This window comes from Elgaria multicarinata, chromosome 4 (genome assembly GCF_023053635.1).
Source record: "Elgaria multicarinata webbii isolate HBS135686 ecotype San Diego chromosome 4, rElgMul1.1.pri, whole genome shotgun sequence".
Lineage (NCBI taxonomy): Eukaryota > Metazoa > Chordata > Lepidosauria > Squamata > Anguidae > Elgaria > Elgaria multicarinata.
Window position 1 is genome coordinate 32,580,006 of NC_086174.1, and position 23,298 is coordinate 32,603,303.

General features: G+C 41.5%; 1 protein-coding gene across 2 annotated transcripts in view; it reads left to right on the forward strand.

The window, feature by feature from the left end:
* The window catches only part of PROX1 (prospero homeobox 1), a 72,107-nt gene extending 50,601 nt beyond the window's left edge, over window positions 1-21,506 (forward strand). For both annotated transcript variants that reach the window (XM_063125575.1, XM_063125576.1), the window contains one exon: window positions 21,229-21,506. In XM_063125575.1, coding sequence (XP_062981645.1) covers window positions 21,229-21,414 — 186 coding nt within the window. In that variant the 3' untranslated portion in view covers window positions 21,415-21,506. The remainder of the gene's footprint in view (window positions 1-21,228) is intronic.
* The last annotated feature ends 1,792 nt before the right edge of the window (window positions 21,507-23,298 follow it).

The window sequence follows — 23,298 nt, forward strand, 5'->3', positions numbered from 1 at the left end:
GATGGAATAAATGTTCCAGCAAGGCAGGTACGGAAAATATGAACAGAAAGATTAGAAGAAGTATGAACAAAACATTGAAGAGGTGTTAGAAGAAAATGACAGGGGGTTACTATACTCATCCAGCTGCTACTATACATTTTCAGTACCATTCCCTCTCCTCCCAATGAATATTGTCTTGGGAGTGCTGAGTTGATGGCTAATGTTCCTATCCCCATATTGCAAATGGCTGAGAAATAATGGTGTGCCTAAGGCCACCCAACGAGTTACTACTGAGCTGAAATTTTAACTAGAGATTTCCAAGTTGTATTCTGTGCTGTTAACTGCTATGTACAATCTCTGTGATTCAGATGGCTTTTGCTATACACAAAACCTTCAACCATTGTTTCTTCAGCTTTGAGCTTCTAGTCCTAGTCCTTTGCATTTTGAGAACTGTCCTCTCTAGCAGAATATCCTTTTTCTTCTTCTTCTCTCCTTTATTGCTCTCTGTTCTATTATGTCGTGGGATAGCTCCGCCCACAGGCTTGCAAGCCAAAGCCAACCCCCTTTCTTCTATAGAAGCCATTTCTTCCATGAAGCATTTCCTGTATTGCTTGGGTTAACGGTCATATCTGTGCCAAATCCAAACTTAACTTTTTTTAAAAAAAAAAATCAAGCTCCTTTTCCTCCTTACTTACCATGCCCTTTCCAATCTTAATTAGATAGTAAGATCCCTAGGCAGGGAATATGTCTTTTTCCATTGAATATACAAAGTTTAGCACCCCTCTAATTGTTTAATAGTAGTAGCAGGCCCCAAGCCAATTTTATGTCACCTGCATCTCATAAATACAAGCAAGATGGAGATTGCATGGTGAGGATGTAGCAAAGTTTCCCTTGGATTTTGTAGAACCATTGTGATGACGGAATGGTTAAAGATGTGTGAAAAGCCCTGACTCTTTAAAGGGCTTGTCTAGGTAGGATTAATCCATAGATCACGTCCATACCTTTGAAAAACTTAATACTTGGGTGACCATACTAGAGTGACCAGATATGCAAGAGGGCAGGGCTGCTGCAGCTTTAACTATTGTGATAAAGAGGGAATTTAGGGTGACCATATGGAAAGGAGGACAGGGCTCCTGTTATCTTTCACAGTTGCATAGAAAAGGGATTTTCAGAAGGCGTCACTTGTATGCATGCAGTACCTGGTGAAATCCCCTTTTCATTAAAACAGTTAAAGCTGCAGGAACTATACTAGAATGACCAGGTACAAAAGAGGGCAGGGCTTCTGTAGCTTCATTTCACCAGGTGCTGCATGCATACAAATGACACCTGCTGAAATTCCCTTTTCTATACAAGTGTTAAAGATACAGGAGCCCTGTCCTCCTTTCCATATGGTCACCCTAAACTTAATACTCCAGTTTTGCCTACCAGAAGTAGTAAAGGGGAATTGGTGTAGGGCAGCCTTCCTCAACTCTCTTCCTTCCACATATCTTGGCATACAACTCCCATCAACCCAGCCAGCATTGTCATTGGCCATGTTAGCTAGGAACGATGGGGTGTTTAGTGCAACACGTCTGGAAGATACCAGGTTGGGCAAGGCTAGTGAAGCTGCAGGGTAGAAAGCTAACAAGTAACAAAGTCCTGTATCTTCTGGCTGCTCTTAGGCATTGTACCATGATTCTGCCAAATGGTTTCCAGAGTGGTTCACAATAAAATAAATACAATAACATCAGATAGACAATAAAAAACACCCATTGAAAAGCAGCAGATAAAAAAAATTGGAAGCTCATCTGAAAAATTCTGGGAATTTTTTATGTGGGAGGTGACCTTTGGTGATTGAAGCAAAGCGATGGCTAAGAACTGTCATAGGGTCTAAGAAGATCAGAACTCCACATCTAGTGGAGCATTCTGTCTCCAATAATGGCCAACCAGATTCTCTGCTTGGGAGTGCATGAGCAATGCATGTTGGATATGGTCATCTCCTGTTGTTTGGAATTGGAGATACATTACTTCTGAATATGGAGGTTTTGTTTCTATCTTTCATAATTAAGAGTCATGGATAGACCAAAGTATTTTTATAGTGTGGGAAGCCAGCCGAACTAGGTACCCTTACTAATATTTCAACTGTGTATGTCCTATTTCAAGGATCCTTGAAAAGTGACTCTTTCTTATTTATTTATTTATTTATTTATTTATTACACTTATATACCTTCCCCCATAGCCAGAGCTCTCTGAGCGGTTTACAGAAATTCTAAAATTAAGATAAAAACGAGTATACAAAATTTAAAATTCTAAAACACAGAACATACACACATAAAGCATTAAAAACTGTTAAAAAACTAAACATGTGGGTGATTAAGATGTGTTGCCATATGCCTGGGCAAAGACTCTTCCTTTTGTATAACATGATGTGGGTGTGGTAACTGCGTGTTCACCGTTACAGGGGCATTTATAAATGCTGATAAGACTGTACAGCACCAAAGCATTGATATAACCACGTATGGTGTACAGTTACAGCCAGAGAAAGGTGACTGCATGACTACACTTTTGTGAATTCAGGAAGAATCAGAAAAGTTTAACATGTGAAGTCTATGCCATTTTACGCTTGGAGCTGGTTGTCACTCCAAAAATGCCAATGTCTGAGTAATCTAAGATTGCAGGGATAATTTAATATGGAGAAATTAAAAATTATTAAATGCTATATTCCTGATTGTAGCCTTTGCCACAATTACAGCACAATCCTATGAATTTCTACTCAGACACAAATCCTGTTGGAATTCAGTGGCTTTTATTTCTACGTAAGTTGTATTGGATTCCAGCCATAATGCTTTAGACATACCACATTGTGGGACAAAGGCATCCTTAAGTGAACCAGGCAGTAAGTTTCATGTGCGGATAGCAAGCCCTACAACTAGTGTGGATGCTTGATTTGCTCAGTGCCACCCAAAAACTCTGTTCATTTATTTTGTTTTGGAAATGGCTTTTCCTTTTCATTTTCACATGCAAAAGCCTGACTGAAATGGGTCTAGATAAGGTAGGCAACCTGGTGCCTTCCAGATCATTTGGACTACAACTCCCATCATACCTGAGCCAGTTTGGCTAGTGGGTAGGGATTATGAGATTTGTAGTCCAAGCCATCTGGTTGTTTCCCCCTGATCTAGATAATCTGCTTCCTCCAAAAGCATCTGTAGTTGAGCCATCACCACCCTCTAAACCTTGACGAAAAGGGGAATATTAGTGACTGGGCAAGAGCTGTTAAAATCATTTGGGCCCAAAGAAGATTTGTTAAGGAATAAGTTACACAATTGCTTGTTGTTGTTTTGCAAAAAGACATTAACTACTTCTTGGACCCACCGAATCAACTCCCCCCTCCCCAGCTACTTTGTAATGGTTAAGATGGGCAAGGGTCACATGGACCAAACTGGCATTTACAAGCAGTACCCTTAGGCTAGATGGCAGGTTAACAGGACAAACCAAATCCTGTTGGTTTGGGGGGACGACCAGAAGAGGGGTTAGCTCTTGGATGCCTTCCTGTTATTCCTCTCAACTGGCTATTCCAACCTGCTGCATTGTAGCTCCCTCTGGCCATGCATTGAGCAGGGGGTTGGACTCGATGGCCTTGTAGGCCCCTTCCAACTCTGCTATTCTATGATTCTATGACTTCAGTAATAGGGGTGTCTCTTTGAATACCACCTTCCCAGAGCAAATCTTTTTGCTTCAGCTCTCACACTTGGCACTATAGAAGTTATGAGCCAGTTGCCCTAATACGCCATTATCTGCACTAAGAGAAATTCCTATTGCAGCATCCAAGAAGAAGACTGCCAGCCAGCCTCCCCCAACCTGTTTACCTCCCTTTGACATGACCTTGCAAGGTTTAGCTCTGCAACGTGAGCAGCTTTCACCAACCAGAGACCTCTGATCTCAAATCCACAAGAGATCTGAGCTTTTCTGTTTGGCAAGACAACATGTTGCCCACCAGATCGGCATGAATAAAGATGACCTGGGTCGTAAACTCTTTGCTATTAAAAAATAAAAGATGCTTTTTTGTTAATATTATAACATCTCAAGGCATGGAGACAGCCTCAGCTCTTGAATTTGTTTATTGCTAGATTTAATTTCATGGCAAGTGTGAGAAGCCTCCCAGGCTAACAAATCTACTTTTATATAAAACTGCTCAGCAAACCAGTCCTGACCTAGTCTTATCATATTTAAAGTATGTTTGTCCAGCTTTGTAGTAGGAACAAGCAGACTGTTTGAAGGCCACATAGCTTTCAAACCTTGGTTGCGACACGTTAGCCTCATTTTGAAACCATCTTTATCTGGCCGAGAAAACTAAAATCTGTTTGACCAACTAGCTCTCTGGCCAGTTTATCTTGTAATATGCCTTTAGCTCACAGAGCTTATTGATTTCCTCAAATTAATGTTTACAGAATGCTACTGAATTTTACTCAATGGGACATTGTTCTTTTGAAGCTTGGTAAAATATGAGACAGAATGTTATTTCTCTTAGTTCTTGTGCTAAGACTGATGAAACATTCAGTTTTTTTAAAAAAAGCTAGCCTTGAACTATAGCAGTTTCCTACAAGTGTGTTTACTCTGGGTGCATTAGTAATGTGACACAGTATTAGACTCCAGCAGTATACTTGGCTTAGAAACTCTCTAGACACAGTAGAACTCCCACATCTCTAGAAATGAGACCATGTTTCACTTCTAATATAACGTAAAAGAAGAGGCCTGTTTCTTAAGTCATGGTTTAGCTTTATGAGAGGAATCCTCATTGAACCTTGGGCTTGTCTCCTTTCCCAATACAAAATGCTGTGCTGTTTCTTTTTAGGACTAAACAGTAACCATAAAGGCCTGATTCAGAGATAACAAACCATAGTTTGTAGGCATGAAGCTTGGGCTTGTGCACTTATCCCATCCCTTTGGTAGACAAGAAAAGAAGATTTAAGGCTTCTGTCCCTGATTTGTGGTAAATCGTATTTTCTAATTTTATCCCAACTTGGGAAACTGAGGTTTGCACAAACTATAGAAGAACTCTGCTGGATAAGCTAGAATGGTCCATCTAGTCTAGCATCCTATTTCCTACAGTGGCCAACCTCTGAGAAGCCCACAAGCTGGGAACCATAGTTAGCTAAGAAACCAAGATATCAAAAGAGGATCATCATTCAGATGAAACTGCAACCTGTGAATGACTACAAACCAGGAATGGAAACTTTAAGTCTACTCCCCTTATGTGTGAAGAGCATGGGGGAGAATGCAAACTCAAGGCTCATCCTCATAACAACAAACCATGATGGTTATGTCAGAATCAGGCCAAACTATGCAAAGTTTCAGATTTCAGCTTGTAAAGTCCTAATCTATTTGAGTTCATTGGGAAGTACTTCTGTGTTCTTTTCTGGGCATCAAAGGTTGTAAACCAGAGCATGCATCCTATTTACTCAGTTGGGATTACTTCTGTTTGAAGTTGGGGTGTAATTATAAGAAAGACATTAACAAGTGGGAAAGGATTCAAGAAGAGCCCAGGAACTGATGTAGCGCCCCAGCTTCCTGATTCCAACAGTGCCAACTGGCTGCTACCAGGAAGACCATTATTAGGATGTGAAGGCAACAGCCCTTTCCCTGTTGTGGGTGTCACCAGCATCTGGTATTTGGGGGATATACTGCTCTGAACATGGAGGTTCCATTTAGCTTGCATGGTTAGTAACCTGTTCTCCTGGAATCTATGGCCTTAGCTAGACCTAAGGATTATCCCAGGCAAATGGAGGGTTCATCCCTCCTGCTCCCTACTGACCCCAATTGTAATACGAAGTACCCACCAAGGAAGACATGCACATTTCATTTTGCTGACTATCAACTGCTACTTTGATTCAGTTCTTGTCTCCATTCCTGGTTACCCCTTTCTCAAAATAGATAGTGTATTGCTGGTTAAAGTTGAAGAAAAGGGAAACCAAAATGATCAAGGGGTGCCCATGTAGGAAATCTCATTGATGTAATTTTTGAGCATAGAAAACAAAATTATATCAGAACAAAGCAATTCTTATTCTCCTGCCCCAACTTCTGTGCATTATAAGAAAATGAAGCAATTGATTCAAATTAGAGGAAATTCAATGTAGGCTAACTATGAAGTGTGTTAAACTGTCTCATTGAAACGAAGAGGACTTAAAAGTTTTTAACAGTCAGATTAGTTTAGCACAGGAACAAGTTGCCTAGGGAGATACTTGAATTTCCTTCCTAGGAGGTTGTCAAAATAAGCTTTGCCGCCTATCTGTGCAGGCTGCTTTAAGTAAAGTATGTTCTGCCTCAGGGCAAGGGGTTAGACAAGATAATCCACTAGTTCCTTTCCAACTCTGTCATTATATGGGAAAAAACAGTAGTTCTTTAAAAGATTTCTCAGACTGTCAATGATCATACTTTATAGCAGCGTTCCCCACCCTGGTGCCCTCCAAATGTTTTGGACTACAACTCCCATCATCACACCCCAGTGGATTTTCTGGCTGGGGCTGATGGGCACTGTGGTCCGGAACATCTGGAGAACACCATGTTGGAGAAAGCTGTTCTGCTCAAGCAGAGGATTATTTTATATATATATACGTATTCTCAAATTGTAAGTTTCAAATGTAAATTTTTGAACATCTGCTCACTTTGCAATAACAGAGTAAATAGTGTTTGGGGAGAAAACAACTGAATTATTAGTATATTTTTTTCAATTCGTTTTGCAAGGAGCTCAGACAGCTTAGTCCAAGTATGTCCTGTTTTATCTTCACAGCAACTTTGTGAGATAGGTCAGGCTAAAGTATGGTCACTTGCTCCTAGGGCCTCATGTGTTGGGATTTGAACTCATGTCTCCTTAGTCCTTCCAGTAAACCATACTGGATCTTTAAAATTACTGAAATGTAAGAATGGGTGGCCAAAGTCAGGCCCAGAAACTCCTATGGGCACAACTTCCTTCTTCACAAGAACTGACAGATCATTACACCCAGTGTATTGATAAGGGCTACACCAACTTGTCGCTGTGCTTGATCTTTGCACAAGAGGAGCTCTTGTGACAGATGTTTGCCAACATAAGCTGTTTATTTGATTTTTAAAATGGTCATGATTTTGAAACTGCCCCACTCCCACCCCATGCACTTACTAATGGGAAATCTGAGTGTTCAACAAAAGACTATGGTGATATCTGAAGAATTCCTGCCATCAATGAGTAGATAGGTACAGAAAACTCCTTTATGCAAGGTCAGACACTTTTGTTAATCTAGCCCAGTATTGTTCATTTCAACTAGTAATGACTCTCCAGAGCATCTCGCAGACATCTTGTTCATCACTTGCCACCTGAGACTTTTAACCAGTAACACCAAGGTTTGAGCTTCTGGATGCAAAGCATATGCTTTACCACTGAGGTATGACCCCTTGCAGAGATCAACCAAGGTTTCTGTTTCTTCCTCTTTCTTCTTTGACTATGGTGGACTGGACATCCAATGGAAACCCTTGTTGCAGTTATGGAACCGTACATGGTTTCCTGAGTGCTTCTCCGTGCTTTGGGAAATCAGAGCAATGGGTCAAGGCAGCAATGGGTCAAGGCAGCTAAGGTCATCATACATGATTGCAAGTCATCATTAAAGGATTGTGCGATGATCACAACCAATGAAAAGTATAGAGTATGTAAACAAACAAAACAAAATACCTTATCTAAATTTTGGGAAAGACAAAAATTAATGTGAAACAAAGAGAGCTGTTTAAGTTCAGCTCATTTATGCAAGTTATAAAAACATTTTTATAACTTGCTGGAAAAGTGGTGGCTGCAGAGTCCAACACGTAATGATGGATCCTTTCAGATAAAGTTCTTTCAAGGGGATCCCTCTGCATTTGGGAAGAGCTGGGCTGCTTCCACAAAGTTCTGATAAACTGGAGGGGGGGTCCCATCATGTGTAGGACTGTGTTGTGAGCCTGAAGGTCACACAGTTCAGTTGGGTAGAATCATAGAATAGTAGAGTTGGAAGGGGCCTATAAGACCATCAAGTCCAACCCCGTGCAGGAATCCACCTCAAAGCATACCTGACGGTTATCCATCTGCCTCTTGAATGCCTTTAGTGTGGGAGAGCCCACGACCTCCCTAGGTAATTGGTTCCATTGTCATACTGTTCTAACAGTCAGGAAGTTTTTCCTGATGTCCAGCCGGAATCTGACTTCCTGTAACTTGAGCCCATTATTCTGTGTTCTGCATTCTGATCAAGAAGAGATCCTGTCCCTCCTCTGTGTGACAACCTTTCAAGTATTTGAAGAGTGCTAACATATCTCCCCTCAATCTTCTCTTCTCAAGGCTAAACATGCCCAGTAATGAAGAGATTGTCAGATAATTGAAGTTCAAGGATTTTAATTCAGCTCTTCCTGCTGTTCAGATTTTATAGCAGCTGTGCACACATTGGAGAGTCCATTGGAGAGCCAGAGTGGTGTAATGGACTTCAAGAGGTCCAGGTTCTAGTCCCCACTCAGCCATGGAAACTCACTGGGTGACTTCGGGCCAGTCACAGACTCTTAGCCCATACACCTCACAGGGTTGTTGTGTGGATAAAAATATAGAGGATGAGGATTATGTATGCCACCTTGAGTTCCTTGGAGGAAAATAGGTGGTCTATAAAATGCAATAAATAAAATAAAATAAAATAAAAATCTGCACTATTCTTCCATATAAGATCCATAACAACTTCATGGTGAGAAGGCAAAACAAGACAAGCCACTTTCAGGCTGATCCACAAACCAATTAAACTGGAAAACTTGATTTTAAGCTGACTTAATCCCAGGGTCTAAATCTGCTTAAATCGGATCACTTTGATTTAGCAAGTCTGTGAATCAAGGCTGTTGGGACACTAAAGCCGCGTGCACTGATGTGCTATTCCCTTGGATGCTTATGAGCCACGAAAAGTATTCCTCTTCTCTTTTCTTTTTTACAAAGACATTCACGAAAAAGGGCAGACTGTTATGCTGCACTTGGAAAGGGAAAAGAGTTCTCATCTTGCCTCTTTACCTAATGTTCAGTGTGAGGGGGTTGTTAAAGCTGCCAAGTTGAATCTGTTTTAAGTCCACTCTGTCTGTAGTACAAGTCCCCAGCTTGTGTCACTGCTGTCGGGAGATAGATCTCTCCTTAATCAATATTTACTTAACAAACAGCCAGGGATAGGAGAGTTTGTTTAGAAGAATCATGTGCACACAAGGGTGAATGAATGCTCGGTAAAGTACTTCAACTGTTTGCCTCTTTTCCTTGTCTCTTTGCTGCACGCAGGCGTTCTGTAAGGCAGTCTGTTCTGAAACATTTTAATAGCCCTTGCCAGAGAAGAACCTGTGCCTGAAAACTGTACATAGTGGCTAAGAGACTGAATGGCGAATCTGAAATTATACGGTTCAAATCTCGCCTTTTTCATGAGCTCTTTAGGAGACTTCAACCTCAGTCCTTCCCTCTGCAGCATAGGGGATGATGATACCAACTTATATTACAGGGTTGCTGTAAGAACTACAAGAGAATGCATGTGAAGCACTTTGAACACTTGAATGCACTATACAAATATATTTATCATCATTATTATTAGCTGCGAACCAGCCAAAAATAAATAAATTACACCTCACGACAGCAATTAATTCATAATGTGGCCTTAGGCAAGCCAGTTCTTTCAGCGTTGCCCCTTAATCTGCAAATGAGTGCAGCCTTCTCAAATGCAGTCCAATCTAATTGCACTTTGCTTTTGCCTTCCACCCCCCAAAAAGTGGGAAAAAATAAACCCCATTATAAAAATCATCCTCATCTCCTGCAGTTCGAATACTGGAAAACTCAGACGTTTTATTAGGAAATGTAGGCAGCAATTCTGTACCCTTTTACCTAGGAACAAGCCCCATTGAACACAATGGAACTGATTTCTGAGTAGGCATGTCTAGAACCATGGCGTAAAACTTTGTCTTGATCAGCCTTCTCTCCCTCTGCTCCCCCCACCCCCATTCTTCCTTTTTAAATTCTAAGAGTTCAAAAGTAAGGATGGAAAAGAGCAGCTATTTATTTTCTGCTCCAAAACAATCGAAGTGGCCATATGCAATTAGCTTTAAGGCATCTGAGCCTAGTTGTGTGTGTGTGAGAGAGAGTGTGTGCGTGTGCCTTTTTATTTTGTGAATCAGAGTTGTAAAAGCCATCTGAAATATTCATGCAGAATTGTCTGAGAAGCAGTTTCTGTTTTATTTACTGCACACTAGAACAGCCACAGTGGATTAGTTTGACAATACCCGTAACAAAAGCACAACAGCTGATGCGTGTGATGTTAGGAGGTGACAAAACAGTTAAAGTATGCTGCTGGCTACAGGCAAGCAGTCAGCAGATGCAGACAAAAGGGTTTGTGACAAGAATAACTCTCTCTCCAAGGCGAGCAGTCAAGAGTATCCAAAATACCAATACCCTTTTCTCCTTGACATTGTCTTCTTACAGTCAGCATTTTATTGCCCTTTTATAGTCAAAAAAACAAAATGCAATTCCCCAGGAGATCAGTTTTGACACGAGGACGATCTTCATATCACCCTGACTTTTCTTATCCTCTAGGTCTAACACAGTTAAATCTAGAAGCAATGATGGTGGTGGCGATGGTTAGTGGAGGCTGGGACGTGGTTGCAGGAGTCCTAAGGTGCACTCCCAGTGCAACGTTCTCCTGCACAGGTCCCAATGAAATGAATGGGAGCTGTGCAAGGGCATAGTTCCTCTTCCACACTTCCCATTCATTTCAATAGAGGTTGCACACCAGAACCAACCACTGGGTTGTGTCCATAAAGATTAACATGGGGCTTTTTTAAAAAAAGGGGAGGAGGGGGTCTGTTAATAAAGACTAATGAGGCAAGACACACTGCTTAAATAATTATTAAATTGATTATTTCCTTAGGACTGTTAATTACCATCAACTTAAATAAAAGGGTAACAACTTCTTGGTGTGTGTTTTTAAAAAAATAGTGCTTTCACCTTAAAATTCTAAAATCATCTTCTGTCACCAATAAGGAACTTATAAAGCTAAGACATGGGTGCCTAAAAATAGCAATAACGTCAGATTCCTCCCCCCACCTTCACAATAAAGCTTTGTTTAACAATGAAAAAGTTTTAAGGAACTGATAAAACGATTTTCTCCCCTCTGTCCAAACCAATGTGTGTTGTTTCCAGAAGTGTTCATATGTCTCCAGAAGGGAAGATGGTTGAGTGGGGAGAGAGAGAGAGAAAGGAGGAAGGAAGGAATGAAAGAAAGTGAAGGCGAGGCTGTCTTCTCTCTAACCTTTGTAATTCCCCTTCTATTCTCTGTGACATTCATTCAGCTGCCAAGCGTGTTTGGCAAAAGCTCCAGCCAGCCAGCACACTTCCAGTGACCGCTAACCTTGGTATGTCCTGACACTTATGATGAGTATCTGCAGGACACAGAAGGCAGGCAGGCTGCTATGTCAGGCTTTTATTATGTACTGCAGAGGCTGGGGACAGTCAGTTTAATAAAACAAATCATCCTTGAAGGTAAAGCAACTGGGGAGAGGAGGAGGAGGAGGGGGCAGAGGGGGAGGAGAAGGGAGGGAAAGTCTTTGCTGCACAGGCAAAAATAAATAAAATACACATAAAAATATAGAAATAGCAAGAAAACAATCTGACAGTAGTGAAGGCTGAATGCCAGCCTGTGAACCATCACATACACCCCAAACTCTATCCTGTATGCCCTTATTTTGAGTAGGGGGCGGGGTATCGAACTGCATCATCCAATGCATGTCTACACAGAAGTAGTAAACCGTGTATATGATTGCAGCCAGTTAGGTGTAATTAGGAGCTGAATTGCTGCTGAATTTACTGCGGGTTTCCTGTGTTCAATGTGATATCACTGAATTTCTGTGTAAATCTACACTCTTTTTGTTCCAAACCTGATAGCCTGGTATGTTTAGGTTTTCCCTCCTCCATTCCCCACCCCTCCGCTGCCCCAGCAAATGACTTTAAATAGAAATTCTACTTCAGATCTTTAAATTTAGCAGTGCCCCCACTGGAGACACTTCTGAAACACCTTGAGTTGTAGTGCCCCCAAATGAAACCTCCTCCGGCCCTCCCTGAGAGAGCAATTCAACAATTTAAATCTTTTATCCCTGACACTTCCCAGATCCTATGAAGTTTTTGATGCAGCTTGGCTTTAAAAGTTACAGTTTAGTTAAAAATAATAATAATGAAGCAGCTTATGGCTGATTCAAACAACCACATTTACTTGCTTTATTATTTTTCCATGATTCTCAATATATTTATTTATTTATTTATTTATTTAGTGGCTTAGATCCTGCTCCACCACCACCACCACCACACACACAAATTCAAAGCAGCTCTCATAATAAAACATAATACAAGACATAAAAATAAATCCTGTATAAATTTACAAACATCAAATAACAAAAACAAGCCGGTCTGATGTAGTAGTTGGAATGGGAGTAGGGAGATCTGGGTTCAAGTCCCCACTCGGCCATGAAAGCTCACTGGGTGACTTTGGGCCAGTCGCAGACTCTCAGCCCAACCTACCTCACAAGGTTGTTGTTGTGAGGATGGAGAGGAGGATTATGCAGGCCACCCTGGGTTCCTGGAAGGAACAAAAGCAGGATATAAATGTAATAAATAAAACAAAATAAATAAAAAGACAACATAAAGCATGGAGGTAACACAATGCAGTGAAATGCTCCTGTGAAACCTTTGATAAAACATTCAGGGTGCAACTCAAAGCAGCACATGAACAGTTTCAAAAGGTGGATGAAATTTGATATAGGATGGGGTGAGTTGCTGTTTGGACAGACACCCCCCCCCCCCCCGTATCTTCAAGACTAGGAGACACCAAAATCTAGTAAGAAATATCTTACTCTGGTTTATTCTACCCCAATTAATAGCATGTGGCCTGGCTCATTTGAGGGCCATCAAGCTCTTTGCTTTATAACCTCCTTACAAGATTTCTGCTTGTAGCTCATGGTGGCCTTGATGTGTGGCTCAAGATGACCGGGGCCCTTTGTCAGTAACTCTGTAAGGCAGATTAGTATTATCATCCCCATATTGTAGAGGGTGGGTGGTGGTGAGGTCTGAGTCAGTGGGAGAGCTTATGGCCGGTTAGTGAGGACCAAAAGAGAGACTATTTTAAATCTGTGGTAGCAGCTTACTCTAGAGTATGTGCAGGGCCCCCAATCTGGATCAGGAACCGGTGGGGTGGGGGGAAATTTTAAGTTCTGGATCAGGCCTCCTGCATCTACTCTAGAATAAAAATGGGGGAAATAGTTGCTAGACACAGATTTAGGGTGCAGTCCTATGAGGATGGCTGTACACCTCTGCTCTTGGAGGCGTATGGCCATCCAATGCAAAGTGGGAGGAGCAGCTGAGGCAATCTTTGTCTACCCTCTCTTCCCGCTCTGCACTTCAGCTAGACAGGATTTTTCACCCATCTAGCTGTGGAGGAAAAGGAGGGAAGAGGGGGAGGGAAAAGGCTGGGGAACCTGGAGGATTCCTTGAAAGATGGCTTTCCCTGTTCCCTCTACTTCCCGCCCACAGGAATGCCCCCACTACCTTCCCTCTGAGGTCACTTTTGCAACCTTAGAGAGGCAGCCAGTGTGGTTCTCTCCATGCCAGCTGCTGGGGATAAGGGGGCGGAGCTGGCAGCTCAGATTCCTGGATCCGAAGTCAGAGCGCTTACTTGGATCCAGAAATCCAAACTACCCTACAGCGTCCTAGACACTGTCTAGGAGCCATACGATTTCTCTCTTAAAGTAATGTCTCTTTTGTCCCGGGTTCACAGGAGAGGAGAGATTTGAATCCAGGGTCTCCTGATTCGTAGTCACTTAGCCACGAAGCTGTACCAGCTCTCAGAGGATATACCTACCTGTGTGTCTACATGGATTACGGACATGGGAGGCTGTATATGCACAAAGATTTCCCTTACCCAATCTGAGCAGCTATACTTCTACTGCTAGTTCATATTTTCATCAAAACTATGCATGATTTTGTTGAAGAAGATACTGTTTAGCATTTAAATAGTGCTTTAGAATATGCAAAACAGTTCATGTTATACTGCGCTGCTCATTAGCATGTATGAATTAAACAACCAACTGAGCAGGACCAATCACATGGTTCTTTTCCACCCAATCTATATCCTCCCAGCTGGCGAGAAGGCAGTGCATGTGAAGGGGGGCGTTGGACAGTATGGGAAATTGGCTGATAGACAATTACTGCACTTAGGACTTCTATAGGAGCATAGGATCGCACATCATAATTACCAGTGGACACCGCACAAGGTGGTCCTTCTCGGCTTTACAGCAGCCCAGAAATTATCAGTCATTTTCACCAGTTGTTTCACTGACACTGCTGGTCTCTCTGCCGTTTTGACATGTGTAGCCATGTGTCCCCAAGATATACTGGTCATGTGGAGCAACGTAGTGCCCCTTTCTGAGATGAACAGTGTGTAAGTCTGAAGTCTACCACCTAGTTTCCCCTCTCAGCATTGTCTTTCTTCCTGGCGAATGTCAAGTATTATTATTTGATTGACTGCAGCCACCTGATGCTAGGAAAATGTCCTGGGTTCATAGTAGAGATTGTTGTTGAGTCTATAAAAAGAAATGTGGACGGGGGTCTTATTTGTCACTGAGGCATTGTTTCTGCAGATGTTTCTGCTGGGGAGATGTTCAGTCAGTTAGGTGTAAAGATGTACTTAGTAGGTCATCATCACTTGGGGTCAGGGAAAAGCTACCCCCAGACATACGCAATTAGCACAGTTGACTGGTTAATTGCCCAGTGGAAAAAAAAATCTTATCTAGCCACCCATCCATTTAAACAATTAGATGCTTTGCCTCAGAATGTGCATTCTCTTAAGAAAATATTATGCTCTTTGTGAAAAGGAGGGAGGGGAAGTAAGCTAGATCAAGCTGCAAAGAGGAGTGCTTAATTGCTAAAATGAGAGTCTCTTGGGCTCAAACAAGCCTGCAAGTCATATCTTCTGACCTGAAAACCTTTCTGTATAATCCTAGATGTACAGGGTGCCGGTTGTGGTTAGAAGCAGTGGTGAGGAAAGGCATTCTGTGCAGGCTCAGAGGATTTGTTTTGTTTTTACTTCATCTAATTCAGGAAGGTTCTGTGGTATTGGAAAAAAGGTCCCAGGGCTAAGCCCTGGTGAGCCTGGGCTCAAACTAAGCCCTGGCTATTGAGATACTATGCAACACAAAGGAATAAGCAAGACTCCCTGGCATGAGGAAGCAAGCTGGATGACCAATAAAAATAGACTGAGACAGGAATGGCTAAAGGCTGTTGTAAACCCATGGAAACATAGTGGCCAGGTTCACACAATCACCGCAGCCCACCGTGCCAGCTGCCCTTTGGAATAGTCAAGCCATGGTGTTGTGTGAACCTGGCGAAGGTGGCTTGTGCAAGGGTTAAACAACCCTCGCATAACGCTCAAACAGTATGTGTAGCCATTCATTTTGGATATGTGTCCTCAGAACCTAGAAGGATTCAATAAACAAAGGTGATTACAGGTTGTTAGTAAGTCTGTTCAGCAAACTGCCTACAAAGGCTGATCCGAAATTATATCAGTCAGGAGAGTTAGTGGCACCTTTTCTCTTTCTGTGATGATTCCAGAATATCTCTTTCCCTCACACACAATCATATGTGCCACAGCCATTAGGCATTACTTGTGGAGAAAGCATGCATCCATACAGAGGTGTTTACTGTGGGATCTAAGAGCCACTTCCCATATTATTATTTTTCAAGGTACATGTTACAGATATACAGGAAGGATGTGCCTACCAAAAGGGTCATACTTAAAGCCTTTTTCTACCCAACAGCAGCTAGGTTTAACCAAAGGGCTAATACTCAGATGTCGATCCAAAATGCTTGAATGTTGGAGGACCTTCCCAGATTTTTTCCAGGTATATCTCAGAGAGTGAAAGAAGGATTCCTCCACCCCCACGTATAGAAGCTCCCTTTCACAACTTTGTTAGCCTAGGCTACCCTTCTCCAACAGATGTGATGGACTAAAATTTCCACAATCTCCAGCCAGCACTTGTTGTATTGGGTGGGGGATGATAGAATAGTAGTCCAGTATATCTGGAAGATAGTGGATTGGGCAAAGCTGGCCAGCACATCTATATACATTTCGCTTTTTAGCGCTGCCACATTGAAGGTTCCCAGTATATACAAAGCTCACAACAAAGATAGCAACTTTCTCCCTGATGTATTACATTTCCACATGCAGGACACTTTCTAAGAAGTGATTCCTCTCACGTATTTTGAGTCTCCATAATCTGCATCCATGTATATTTGAATCAATTCTAAGTTGTCTTTTCCATACGTTTTTCAACCCTATGATTCTCTTTTAGAGATGGGACAACTGGAGCTGCACACACTATTCTAAAACTGAGAGCACCACAGACTTACATAATCACTTGATGATACTCCCCAAGTTATTTTTCTTAGAGTGTTATAGCCAATTTATAGATGGTTATAGCTCATGTCCCATGATTATCATATAGGTTACTTTTTAATCACATCTCTAGCACAAAGTACTTCACATAGTTTGAAGAGAAGCTATTGGAGCTTTTCATGATCTGCTTGAGGCTAAACTGAATAAATTGGTGTCATCTCCAAACCTAGCAATCTTACTGTTCACCCCTGATTCCAGGTCATTTGGTAAGGCACAACCCATTTATTAAGGCACAATCCATAGCATAGCTGGCTGTGGAATGCTGGGAGTTGTAGGACTTTTTCTCTTCAAACATGCATAGGATTACACCCTAAATAATGTTGGACTCAATATAGGCCTTAGCTAGACCTACCTGTTAGTCCGCGACGGAGGAGGGAAGATCTCACGTTGTGATTAACACAAGATCCCTCCTCCATTTATACATGAGGTGCGACGACCTCAGGAAGAGAGACGTCGCACCCGCCATGTTTTTTATTTTTAAAGAAACAGGAGTGCACGAACGGTCATGTGCAAAGATACATTCTTTTTTAAAATTTAAATTAATTTCCCCGCTCACCCCACCCTACCCTCGATGGGCGTAGTGCTCCTGAGGAGTGCTGCACCCCATGCTTGGCTCCCAGCTCTGCGGCAACGGGAAAAAGCAGGCCCAAAGTGAAGGGCTCTATCCCAGGGCAAGGGAGGGATGATCCCTCCCTGATCCCGGGATCCTCTGTGTGTCATGTGGATGCACAGGGATGATCCCAGGGTTCGCTCCATGATAAAGCCCAGTCTAGCTAAGGCCATAGACTCTTCAGGGATCCTACAATTTACCAGCTGCTCTGATAGTTGTTTTCCTCTTCCCTCTGCATTCCCCTTTCCTTTTGTGTCATGCCTATTAGATTGTGTGCCTGCAGGCCAGGAAGTCTTAACTTTTAATGTCTGTACAGGGCGTAGAAGATTTTGGGTGCTTTACTAATGTTAAATAATATAATACTTTATTCTTATCCTCTGTTTCCTATTTAATCAGTTACCAATCCATGAATGGTCTCATCTCCTTACCTCATCAGTATCAATTTTTTAGGAGCTTGTGATGACAGACTTCATCAAAAGCTTTTGAAAAGCCACTGTATAAATCTCTACCAAGCTATTCCTGACTACTAGAACTGAAATTCATTTCAGTAATTAAAAAACAAACAAACAAAAACCTAATTTAAATTTATTTGCAAAGAATAAATAAAAGGTATATATTTTCATAAATCTTCCCCCTCCCCCATTATTCTCAATTATGGAGATTTGAGACATTTCAGAAGAAAAAATGGTTGAAGCATTGCACTGCGACACTGATTGTCTTAAGAGTTAATAGTTTAAAAGGGTTCTGCAAAATCTGGAAATATTATATATTTTTGGCCAGCTTTCAGGGCAGAAGCCCTCACAAGGTGGCTTACAACAATAAAATACAGTCAAAATATAGAAATCAATAAAACATCAACTGAGGCCTTATCCCAGGGTCATCCCTGTTCATGTAAATGACACACAGGATATCCTGAGAGCAGGCAGGGACGACCCCAGGACAATCCCGGGATAGGTCTAGCTAAGGCCACAATAAAATAGCAATTACATGATAAAAGCCAACAATAAAAGCAGAAGCAGCAACAACAACAATTTCAATAGTAGTCATATCATGAGAAGGCCATGGTAAAATAATATGTTTTCAAGGCCTTCTTAAAAGCCTGCAATGATGGAGCATGGTGGACTTCCAATGGCAACTTGTTTCAGAGGTGTGGGGCCGCTGCAGAGAGGCCCTCTCAATCAGGGAGTATCTTCTCTGAGGGCCTTCACAATCAGATTGGGAAATTTGGTAGGCTTGTTGACTGATATCGTTAAAGAACTATAAAGAGACAATGTGGCGAGATTTGCTAAGACTCATCTTACTAAATTTTCTGCAAACCTTCAAGGCAATAGCCTACCTGGGTGAGCTTACCTGACTTGGTTCAGAATAGGCTTGGGTGAGAAAGGGAAAAGCATGGCCATGTTAGTGGTGCAGGATGGGTGAGCCATTACAAACTGGTCCCCTGGATAAATGGCATTAGCATCATCATGACTTCCTTTTGCAGAGGAATGATACTTCTTGAGCATGGCGTGTTTAACATCTATATGTTAACATGAATAATGCTTTCAGCCAGCTATACTAGGAAATAGATTGTGCTGAATGCTCTATATCAGCCTGGGTGGATCACTTCAAATAAAAAGGATTACATTACTTCCTCTGGTATAGATGGCAACATTGAAAGTAAATTATATCTTTTAGTTGAAATATCAACAATTTCAAAATGAGATGGCGAAATGCCATTCGGTAACGAGCAAGGTATAGGAGCTTCAAAACGAAACAAAAAAAATCTCCACACCACAAATCCCTGCCAATCAAGGGATGAGCTAGATGGACCAATGGTCTGCCTCAGTCTAAGGCAGCTTCAGTTCTCTTGCTTTTTTTTACAACTTCATTGACTCCATTTTGTTTATACCTCCCCTCCCAGCACTTATCTGCCCTTTCCTATTCTGTGGCACAGCTCTGAAAGCTGTTGTTTTTGAATGCTTAACCAGACCTCCAGAGAAATATTTGACTGAATGTATCAAATATTTGCTGTCTTTCCATAACATTTAGCAAATACCTCCCACCCTCCCAAACCCCTTAGTCCTACGCAATCTCCACAACATGCCTCGTTTGGAAGATAACCAGTGCTGGGTTCGTGGGTTCTTGTAACCCCTACAAACAGCAGCATCGCCTGTCATTAGTCAGGGCACTCCTGTTTACATGACCAAAAACACAAAGCACAGAGGTGTGTTGTGGAGATATTTTTCTCAGTGTAAGGAAAATAGTTATTTTAATCATTATTGACTCTCCCACCACCACCACTTTCATGTTACTCCTTCAGCACTATGAGTCAATATGCTTTTTTCAAAGGACACTCACTGTTTGGGTCCAAATTCCACCCTCTGCTGCATGCAAGCAGCTCCCACTGACTTCAGCAGCGGCTGATCACATGTCTGCCTCATGGCAAAATCTGGCTCACAGAGTGCCAGTGCCTCATATGTGAGAAAGCTTCCAGTACTTTGTTACAGGAAGAGAAGTCTAATTTTGGGGCCTTCCGGATGTGTATGGTGGGGGGGGGGAGAAGTCAGAAGACCTCTCTAAGAGCAATTGGTTCATTCGCTAGATTTGGGATTACAAACAGTATGCAGAATCAGTCGACTATGATTCCTCTATGGTACTTCATGAAAGCCACTGTATCTGCAAGTGAGGGAGGCAGCTGCTGAGGTGAAGGGCCTTTAGTCTGAAGGCCATGGTGCTTCTTGGCCAGTGGGCTACATCCAATAATGCATGCATATACCTGGGCTAAATTCAAGAGCCACACCTTGATACTGCCATATACTGGTCCATCTCGGCCAGTACTGTCTACTTTTAACTGACAGCAGCTCCATAGGTTCTCAAACAGAAATCTTTGCCAGCACTTGCTAGCTGAGATCTTTTAACTGGAGATTCCTGGGGATTTAATCAGTGACCTTCTTTGTGCAAAATATGCCCTCTAGCAGGGAAACAACTCCTTCCATTCCTTCTCTTGTCCTATCATCAACCTTCTCTAACCCAGCACCATCCAGATGTTTTGGGCTTCAATTCCCATCATCCCCAGCCAGTATGACCATGTTGGCTGGGGTGATGGGAGTCGTAGTCCAACACCACTGCAGGATATCAGATTAGGGGTGGCTGTCTTACATCAACAGCTAGGACTTCTGCTAAGCAGTTGCAGGAAAGATGTGGTCCCTGAGGAATGGCAAAGAAAGCCACTTGTTCAAACAGCTGATCTTAATCTGCATGTACAATATCCTTTTTTTAAACATAGACAATGAAAAGGAATTGATTTTAGGGTACACCACTTTCGTGGAAACGGCACTTTCTCCCCAAATAGTTTATTGTCAAAGATATTGCAAACAGTATGGACTCATTTTCAGTATACCAAATGAACTGGATTGCCATTGAGAAACCTAACTGGTCAGCTAGAATTTGGGTCTATGTGCACAGCATCTGCAGAGTCCCCCCAACCCTGCCACCATTCCAGCACCACCCTGGTTGTGCACATATGATTTTTATTGGGACATTTGGGTTGAAGTGGGAACCATAATAGCTAAGTGCAGGAAAATGTTATGGGAACACCAAAAGCAAAACAACTGTGGATCCAGGCTGTTAGAGGATGGCTTTATTAGGCGCTCATGATAAAACTGCAAACAACCATTTGTAATAGATATCCTGTTTCTTTGCCGGCTTTCAGCACTACCTGGGACCAAAGCTGAACACACGAGAGTGAAGAGGCTATGTTGTTTTTGGCACATGCTAAATTCTTACATGTACACTTAGAGAGTAAAGAGTAATCAAACAAATACATATGTAGACAAAATTTTCCGCAGACCTTCAAGGCAATAGCCTTCCTCCTCCCCCCTTCATTCCCTTCCTCTGCTAATTATATCTTATAAATCCAGCACCCTCTAAACCCAGATGTTCATATTTTAATACCTACATTCTGTGGTTCGACTTTACAAAGCTAGCTAACACATGTTTTAAAAGTTATTGTACTATATATAACAGCCTTGCCTAAGAGAATAGAGGTCTGCCGCATTTAGAAAATGCAGGTGCTATGTAAGCTCTCTTTTGAAAGCAAGAACTTAGCTCAGTTTCCTTTGAAGACCCAGAGACTTGAAACTGAAAACTTTTATTAATGCCATTGTCTCCTTGTATCAGCAGGTTCCAGAGAGATTCCTGGAAGTGGCTCAGATCACATTACGAGAGTTTTTCAATGCCATTATCGCAGGCAAAGATGTTGATCCTTCTTGGAAGAAGGCCATATACAAGGTCATCTGTAAGCTGGACAGTGAAGTTCCTGAGATTTTCAAATCCCCAAACTGCCTCCAAGAGCTTCTCCATGAGTAGAAATTTCAACCACTATTTATGAATGTATTAAAAAAAGAAGTAGCAAATCCCCCTTTTTTGATGCCCAACTTGTGTGTGAGTGTGTGTGTGTATGTGTCTATATTAATTTCATTCATATATATATATATATATATATATATATGAAATCAGATCATAATCCTTTGTGATTATTACTATTATTTTTGTTATTTAGGTCAGTAACAAGTGGATCATTATTTTAACTCCAGCCTTTGTTTTACTTTTGCCCATGAGTTTTAACATTTGGAGGGAAAAGTATTTGCGTTTTGGGGTTTTTTTTCCCTCAGGGAGAAGAATGTTTTGAAGTGTGTACAAGCCTGTTTTAGCAATTTTAGGGCATTACTTTTACATATATCTATATATATTTTGCCAGTTATTGCATTTTGTTCTAGAAAGACAAATGTCACAGTGCAGTTCTACAGCCAATTATGTCTCTTTGTTTATATTAAGCTCCCAACTCTATGGAGGCATTTCACAAACTTAGTGCTGTCTAAATTTTTAGCTCAATTGTTTAATGAAGGAGGTAAGATTTTTGTGTTATAGGTTAGAAGACATATAAACATCCCTTCTAGTTATTCAAACAAGATCAAAAGTGGCATCCATACCAGTCTTCAAGCTTTCCCCATACAAGAACAATGGATGCTCTGAATCATTCACACTAGCTCCCAGGGTCCTGTATGCTGCTACAAGCATGTGTAGCAACATCTTGGGCCATGTACTCTACTACAGTTGTTCCTGGGAGTGCTCTCTATCTGCTTTCCACCATTTGGAGAGTTTGGGAAAGGAGTAGAAGCAGGAAGTTCTCCTAGGAACCACTTTAGGCTTCAAAAAGGTCTATTTTCAATCGGGCCCAGATTCCAGAGAGATCTGAATCCAAACCAAGCTAGATCAGGTAGGTGGGGTTGGAATCCAAAAATCCAGCGCTAATGCCTTCATTTTTGGAGTTCACACCGTCATTACTTACCCAGATCTTTTAGCTCCCTCCGCTCACCAACCCATTTCTAGAAAAGCAATACTGCACAAAGCAAAATACATTTACTTAAAGCAAGGGGTTTTGCTGTTGTTAAACATAGTGATTTAAATTTCATAATATGGTCAGCTTATTGAAACAGTAGCATTTCACTCTCCACAGAGTAAAAAAAGAATATCTTGCATGATTTTTAGTCATAGCAGAACATTTTGAAGTCCTATTATTTCATTGGTAAATCCTGCCAAAAAAACCCTCTCCAATTGGAATCAATGGGCCCTTATGGCTCCAATCCTATGTATACATCCTTTGGGGTAAGTCCCACTGAACTTAGTAGGATTTACTCCTGGCTAGATGTCTATAGGATTAATATTCTAAATGCTTAACTTTGGCTGGATTGTGTCCTTACATTTTATCACACTATCAGGTTTGGGCCATGTTCTAAATGGCATTTTTATTTTTTAAAAATGTATTCTTCTCCCCTCTTAAGCCCTTAAGCTGTGTATAATATTTTTGCCTGAAAAACAAAATTTTAAACTACTTTTTCACTTCAGAATCATTGTATGATACCTTTGCTTTATTCTAAAATGACTGAGGCAAAAAAATTGACATATATTAAAATTGGAATAGAGATGTTTTTATAGGAAATATTGTTTAAATGAATAAACAAGGCACAAGAGAGAAAGAGAGAGAGAGAGAGAGAGAAAGCACAACTTTGTAGAAAATTGGCCATAACCATTGAGTCCAATGGAACTTAAGTGGTTAACTGTGCTTGCTAACTTACTTACTGGAACTTAAGCATGCTCAGCTAGCTCTGGATTGTGCCTATAAATCATGCAGAAACTGTATCCCTGTCCTGTTGGCTAGGAAAGCAGAAGCTAGCCACTTTTATTATTTCC